Here is an 8,328-nt window from a genome sequence, read left to right as displayed (position 1 = left end):
GAAATAAGTTAAAAGGTAAGGTATATTTTGAATCTGTTTATTTAATTGTTTATTGGCATGTCCATAGATGAGTGAGTGAGTTTGGTTTTACGCCACATTGAGCAATATTCCAGCAATATCATGGCGGGGGACACCAGAAATGGGCTTTACTCATTGTACCCATACCGGGATTTGAACCCAGGTCTTCGGCGTGACGAGTGAATGCTTTAACCACTAGGCTACCCGACCGCCATGTCCATAGATGATCTATCTATGAATGAATAAACTACATATAATCGACATTATGACCATTATTTATTTTACAAAATATAATTTAAAATCGCTTTCACGATGACTATACCTGGCGTGTTTCTACGTTTGGCCCATAAATATGAAAAAAACCCGGAGCAAACTGTTATTAGGTTTCAGTAGCCAAATCAGATTTATTCTATTTCGCGTTCTCTTGTCAAAAGTTGTTGGGTCTGGATTGTTTTTGAAGACTGAACCTGCGGATATGACAATGTTAATCAAAATAGTCTCCATTCTGACATTTGCAATGAAATATTCTTCGAAACATACCTGCATAAAACAATCGAATACTGTATATTGGTGTGTGTTCATTGCGATATTGAAACTTAACGTCTTTGTAATAAATTTGGTATTTTTGTGGCAGTTTCGTTGCAACAGACACCTCGAGAAGCCAAGTGTGAGTTCGCCACGTGGTTTACTATAATCAGATATGCTCGCGCAGTAGATGTCAGCTGAACGAAGGTTAAATCCGCCCCCTTCTGTTGTGCAACGTTGTTTCACAGACGACTGGATTGTTTACAACAAAAATATCAGATCGAATGTGATGAATTTAGATATCGTTTATCTTTCGTTACATTGACAGGTGACTCGTGAAGATCATGGGTAGAATAGGTCTTCAGCAACCCAAGCTTGCCGTAAAAGGCGACTATGCTTGTCATAAGAGGCGACTAAAGGGATCGGGTGGTCAGGCTCGCTGACTTGGTTTGATGCATATCATCAATCCCAGTTTCATGGATCAATGCTTATGTAGTTAATCGCTGCATTGTCTGGTCCAGACTCGATGGTTTACAGATCGCCGACATATATCTGGGATATTGTTGAAAGCGGCGTTAAACAACAACCAACCAACATTGACTGGTATTAATGTGAAAGTCTCGTTCTTTAGTTATTCAAGATTTCCGGTCACCGATAACTCGCTGACCGATCATCGCAACGTCTGGCAAACAGTCAGGTCGCGCACAATACCGCGCTATTTACAGTCCCTTTGGGACTTTAACTTCTATCAAGTGCACCATGGTGTAAAATGCTTCTTGCCATTCTGACTTGGTGCACATGACTTGATATTTGAGTTTCAGCCAAAAGCTTTTCACGAAATATCAACATAAGGATTTGAAGAAAACCTATTTAACCAAAGGCACCTGTAAACTTTTGAAATTGTAAAACAGTGTGGAAGTTTCATGTATATATTTCGTACGGGATTTAGCTACAAAAAACATAACTGAACATGGTTCCATAGCACAACATCTCCGAGGAATTGAGGAGATAATTGCAAGTAAGTTTAGTTTGTTTAACGCCTAACACAGCAATGATAACAGCTATATGACGCATGTCTAGAAAGGAATCTGTCTGGATGAGACAAACCAGTGATCAATAGTGTGAGCAACGATCTACGCTGTCGGGATGCGGTGGCATTCAATCAAGCAAGTCACCGAACTATTTGTTCATTTTTTACAGCCAGCACAGGCTGCTTGGGTCCTGTAATTCTAACCCGGAAGCCCCACAGGGATGTATGAACAATGTCACCTGCCCTAAGAGATGCCATAGCAATTCATAGACAATCAATACAAGACAACGGATGACTTGGCAATATTCATATTGATCCATGTGGGCTCCTGTCATAAATCTGTGTTAGGGATAACAGTGAGAAAAAATTTTCCACGGGATCTAATTGAAATATGTTTTTGATTGACAGTTTGAAGTGCAACATGTACCGTCATATTGACATCCATTAAAGCTATGTCGAAGCTGTCGGGGCATTAGGCTGTGTTTCATGTCACCACAACAGAAAATACATTGATCACATTGCCTAAATACAGAAGCAGACGAGAATGCATAATCCATACGAAACGCCTGGAATTAAACAAACTCCTGAGAAGACGTTGAACGTCAGAAAGGTAGGTTATTGTCTGGACGTGCATACTGCAAATTACACCAAGGAGCATACAGGGAGCAGACGGGACTTTGAAAGGGTACAAAACGAGTAATGTAAAAACGAGCAACTGTCAGATCGATTTATCCTTACTATGATTTCAGGACTGAAACGATGATGGGATTGTGTGGCAGTAGTCGGCTGAAACCATGATCGGATAGTGTGACAGGAACATGGGTCCAACCTTGGTCTTTGTGTGATGGTTTGGTTTGGTTTGGTTTGTTGTTTAACGCCACACTCAGCAAAACTCCAGTTATATGACGGCGGTCTGTAAATAATCGAGTCTGGACCAGACAATGCAGTGATATATATCACGAGCATAGATCAGAATTGGGATCGATGACATGCATCAACCAAGTGAGCGAGCCTGACCATCCGATCCGTTAGTCGCCTTTTACGACAAGCATAGTCACCTTTTACGGCAAGCACCTTTTACGGTAATTTAGGATTAGGTTAACCATGAAAAGATTAGTATCATAAAAAGGTTGTGAGAAGTGAATCAAGCAAATCATGGCAATAGTAACCGTGATACAGCTGCTATATCGTTGACTGCAACGCCAAACATTCACTCACTTCGGAATTTCAGACTCCAAATAAACGTCACACTGCTGGATAGGATCCATCGTAAATGAAACCATGACAACTGAATTCTGGTATTGTGTTAACATTTCCGGATTATTTGGATAACAAGAATATCTATATCTTATTACTGTTCCCACTGGCAAAACAGGCAAAATAGTGGTCAACATTACATAAAAATTATCCCCTAAATGTTAAATGTAACAACAAGTACCATCTCTCTAGGTATTTAGGTATGATACGGTTGGGGATCGAACCACCGACCTTCTGGTCTCAGGGCAGACGCTCTATCCACTAGACCATGGGGGCGATCTTGAGGGATTAAGTTTCAAGAGTAACTCTAACAGAAACATTTTGAGCAAATTTCCATTATATCTAAGATAAACCTGTCCTATCCATAGAAATATTAATACTTTAAAATCATAACTTAAAAGGAAACATTAAAATCATGTGTCATGTGACTCCCTAACACGCACCTGTTCTGAATAAAACTTTAAAAGATCATAATTATAAGAATTTCTTCATAGGTAGATAGATAGGTTGTACACTATTGTCCTGATTATGTTTTAAGGTTTGTCAGCGCAAACCCGTGTTTGTAAACAAAAATTGTAAACGTCTAAGACCGTTATCACTTTGCTCCAACACCAATATAACGGAAATATTGTTGAAAGCGACACTGAACCTAACTCAATAAAAAAATGTTTATTAACATGTCCTGCCTGTCTCGATCACCTACCTGGCATCAACTGTCTGACCCCAGAGACCATTTGTTTCACAATTAAAATATCGTCCCAGTATGTTTGACCGTAGTTTTACACTTGAGACTTTGTGTTAGAAACACTTTTTACATTCAATGATCTGCAGTTCCGGCTACGGATCCCCTACATTGCCTTTAGAAACCACTTGAATAAACTGAATAAATACATTTTAAAATGGAAAACTTCCCCACACTGGAGACAAGAACATTTAACATTTATAACTCACTATAAACCGGCAGACGTAGTTAACGTTTCAATATCTGCAGGTCTCCTCTGTGCAGGAACCAGATGTCAAACAAGTTTCTCAGCGTCACTTTGTGGATGGTCATTTCGTGGTTCGATCAAAGACTATCGTGGAATGTTTTAGTAAGCTCACGGGAATGAAGTTTGGCTGATTCATAGTTTCTGGACATCCGGAATATTGTCAAAGGCAACGAGAGATTATATGATTATCTTGTGGTTTGGGTATTATGCACCCGGGTTTCGCACAACCAACCTTCTGCTCTCTGGGCAGATACTCTGTCCATGGAGGTGGTCCTTTTAAATATTGAAACATACTGAAAATATCATAATATGATAATGATAAAGCGCATGACATATTACCATTATCAACGGATCAGTATTCATACATATTGAATTCGCACCTCCACAGATAGTATACAAGCAAAAGTACCTTTTAGGCACAAGAATGTTTGTACACATTATCATCTCATACATGTTATTTCATGAGCCCAATCTCTGCTTGGTGAACAGAGAAATATAAACAATGTCATTTGTCAAGAAGTTTAACTTCTGCTTCGTGTATGTAGATGATCTGATATCGTTCAATAATTGTCAAATAGTTAATTCCTTTCCACTGATTTACCCAGCATCTCCAGCCATTGGTGTTTACATTTCGTGACCTTTGAGGTACAATCAAGCTTAGACTGAAGGTGTCAGTAAAGCTTTCAAAAGCGTAATCGTAATCATACAGTGGAGTTAAGGTTAGAGATTTGTAATAATATTTGAAAAAGATTTTGTAGCTTTAATTAACATGCATTGTTTCAGCTCAAACAATTCAAAGGCAATCAACAGAAGAAGAAAAGATGAGAACGAAATATTCATATCGATCTATGAAAAGCCATTATATACTTCTCTTGGATGCATAACACTGATTAAATATTTCCTCCAGTGCCTAATTGAACCATTTTGTAGATTCACTGTTCATCAAGTGCAATTTCGTAATAACCCTAAAACGTTCATATTGACTTGCATGAAAGCCATTTCGTGGTTTGTTTAATTCAGAGGATTATATTGTGTTTAATGTCATCTCCATAGAAACAAACACCGATGGCATTGCATAAATACAGAGGAACGCATCATTCATTAGCAACACCTGGACTTACACATACGCCTGAGAAGATGTTGACTGCCAGGAAGGTTATTATCTTGAAATGTATACTGCAAGGTATACCATGGATCGTGTGTTGTAAATCTGACGGAGAAGTCGCTGACACTATCTTAAATGGCTACAAAGCCCATCACAAACCCAGCAATGTAGTTAACATAACTACCGAAGCAACATTGTTATCTGTACAAGAACTGGATAACAAAAAGCAGTTTCTCAGCAGCACCATGTGGTTGGTCTTCTCGTGGTACGACCATCGAGTTGTTTGGAATAATTCGTTCAGCTCACAGAAACGAATTCTTGTAGACTCACACAAATTGTGGAAACCTGAATTGATTATAGGAAATAGTATTAAGGGACAAGATCTACTGCAGAATGGAGGGTCTCTGCTGGTTACCAGTCATGGAGATGTTAGATGGTTTGTCATAGGGGCAATAGAAACCAAGTGTCCTATCAACATTTACAAGTTTCCCTTTGATACCCAGACGTGTTCAGTTATAATACGTGGCTGGTTCGGGTTCTACAATAAAGTACATCTCTCCAGTGAAACAGATGTTGACATGACACAATTTGAAGAGAATAGCGAGTTTGAAATTTCCACTGAAGATATCACTAACATTGATGGTGAAAACGATGGACGGGTAATACGTATAACCATCCATTTGAGACGACGCCCTATGTTCTATATCTTCACCATCCTGCTTCCCGTGGTCCTCCTCTACTTCCTCAACACCTTCGTGTTCCTGCTGCCCTCACAGAGCGGAGAGAAGACCAGCGTGGCCGTGTCTGTCCTCCTCAGCTTCCAGCTGTTTCTGTCCATCATCAGGGACTCCCTGCCTGAGAACTCTCTCACCGTCAGCCTCTTCAGCCTCTACGTGTCTCTGGCCAACTTCACTAGTGTTGTCATCGTCATTGTCAATATCCTCCTTCTCAAAATGAAAGGTAAGCCACCACCGAAATGGATCTTAAGAATGTGTAGGAAGGACTCTGCTTCAAATCAAGTTGATGTCGTAAGTGGCAATGTGGAGGATGAAGAGCAGACCAGATCCGAATGGGCAGATATTGAAACTAAACTAAACAAGACCTGTTTTGCATGCTTCTTTGTGTTTAGTAGTAGTGTAACAGCCGTGATTCTTGGGATGCTGACAAGATAAAGAGGATGCGCGTGTATCCCCCTGGCCTACAATGTCTATCTCCTGTGACTTAATAATTCTTAGTTCATTTTAAGTTTGTGTATATGAAATGGTAATAGCATGGGAAGTTTGATAATATGTATGTATTTTAGACAAATCGCTTCTCTAAAAGAGGCCAAATTTAATGAACGAACAAGTCATCAAGTCACGAATGATTTGTGGTATAAATTTGAAAATATCTTAAGTCAATACCAGAGTAATGAGTCTCGAGTATCGGCCGAAAAAATCTTCCAGTTGGCGTACAAGGCAAAATCTTGATGGAAATTATACTGACCCGCTTTGAAAATGCACCAACATGAAGCCATGAAAATATCATGATGGTAGTAAAAGAACAACAAACATACACCATGGTTAGGACTTATGGAAGCTCCAAAACTGTTGACAGGTTTGTTAGCCGTTATGAGTCGTTACAAAAACGCAAAACAGTACTCAAAAACACGTTATTACGAAAAATGCCCTTTTAGAGCAGAAATGGAGTAGAAAGGGGTGGCATTCAAAGGCTACCTGCATTATTGCTGTAGCCGCGGAATAGCACTGAGGACGCAATATCGAGACTGACACTTAAGGAACGGGAATGTGCCGTCACCCTGTCGTAGGGCTGGCACCGAAATGCACCCCCTCAGTGGTCGCTGGGGCACAGACAATGGTTACTTTGACGCTGATATGGCGTTCTCTTCTCTGACGAATCCAGATTTCACCTCAGGAACGCCGACGGACGATGCGCGGGTGTGGCGTCGCCGTGGCGAACGTCAATACGATGATTGTGTTATGCATACTGATCGATGGGGCGACGGAAGTGTGATGGTTCGGGTCGATATCAGTTTTCGCCACAGAATACAGTTCCATGTATGCACAGGTCGTGTTAAAAAGTTTACTACAGGTACGCTATTTTAAAACGTCACGTTGGCCTCTGTTTCCATCAACACCAAGAGCTGCATACTTTTCAACAGGTCGCCAGGGCACATACAACACGTGCTTCTATGGATTTCCTGGCACAAACTAACGTACCTGTTATGCCATGCCTTGCATTCTTCCGATCTATCGCCCATGGGAGCCTTGTGGGACTTCCGGGACAGCGAATTGCATGTCAACCTCAAATCGCCAACGTAGGCGACCTCGCACCTGTCCTGCAATGTGAGTGGCGTAGGATTCCACAAACTCTTATCCAGAGACTGACAGTGTGTATGAGGAGGCGTGGAGTGGCATGCATTGCAACCAGGGGCGGTCATACCCGGTATTGACTGCTTGTGTGTTCCATGTTCTCTACATTACAATTGTGTACTTTCCAAAGACACTTGTCATCACTAATGTGGAACTAAGTTATCTGAGTGTGATTGTAGTACACAGACAACACCATATACAAATTTGGTTTAGCGTCAATTTCAATTTTTACCTCTGGTGCGTTTTCAATGCGTCTCAGTATATATGAATAGATCACTGAAAATTAATGATGAGACCAGCTGTTTGCGAAAAATTTGCATTTAGAAGGTTATTACTGTTTTGTCATCCAACCAAACCACTGCCATACGTCAACGGCCTGTAAACAATAGAGTCTGGAGCAGACAATCCAGTGATAGCGAGTCAAGACCATAGAATACAGTGACACGACTTACTGATTTAGTTGAAACTGAAAACAATAGGTTAACTTTGAATAACTTCTCCTGTGTGCAAATGCTGTTTTTAATCTATCATTATTATGACCAACACCTCATTTTCCGAGGACGCCTCCAATAGTGTCATTACGGTCAAAATGCGTTATAATTTGAATTATTAAAGACTTGTAGAAATCCCATAGAGCTTTTGAAATCACACAAATTCGTTCCATGTGTTTAAACACTATGGTGCTTTCAGTAAATTGGTGGATGTGATAAGGTCGCGTGGAAGGTCGCGTAGAAGGTCGCGTATGGATATTCTAACCACACTTGATATTGAAACCAATCACGTGTTCAAGCAGTGCTCATATAGAAATAGTGCCTAATACATAGACTCCTTTCGTCGGTATTCAAATAATAACTCAGAAACGTGTCACTTGAAATTTCTATTTATCGATGCAAATGTAAGAATAACGCTGTGTTCAAACATATTTACATCATTTGAAGTAAAACCTTCGAACACCTTCAAAACACTAAGCCAAGACGACTGCAGTAGGTCGGACATCAGAGGGGTTTTTTATCAGGTGAAGGCGAACATAAA

At 40.3% G+C, this 8,328-nt stretch overlaps 1 protein-coding gene across 1 annotated transcript; it reads left to right on the top strand.

Annotated features, from left to right (window-relative positions):
* The first annotated feature begins 5,619 nt into the window (after positions 1 to 5,619).
* Positions 5,620 to 6,096, top strand: LOC139475650 (acetylcholine receptor subunit beta-type unc-29-like). Its single transcript, XM_071258836.1, has one exon. It carries the CDS (start codon positions 5,620 to 5,622, stop codon positions 6,094 to 6,096), a length of 477 nt encoding a protein of 158 aa, XP_071114937.1.
* Positions 6,097 to 8,328: the final 2,232 nt, after the last annotated feature.

The sequence above is a fragment of the Haliotis cracherodii genome, unplaced genomic scaffold, assembly GCF_022045235.1.
Source record: "Haliotis cracherodii isolate W230 unplaced genomic scaffold, xgHalCrac1.p SCAF_3, whole genome shotgun sequence".
Classification (NCBI taxonomy): domain Eukaryota; kingdom Metazoa; phylum Mollusca; class Gastropoda; order Lepetellida; family Haliotidae; genus Haliotis; species Haliotis cracherodii.
This window is presented reverse-complemented; position numbering and strand designations above follow the sequence as displayed.

Coding starts and splice junctions, on each gene's coding strand:
- LOC139475650 (XM_071258836.1), top strand. CDS start 5,620: ATGTTCTATATCTTCACCATCCTGCTTCCCGTGGTCCTCCTCTACTTC.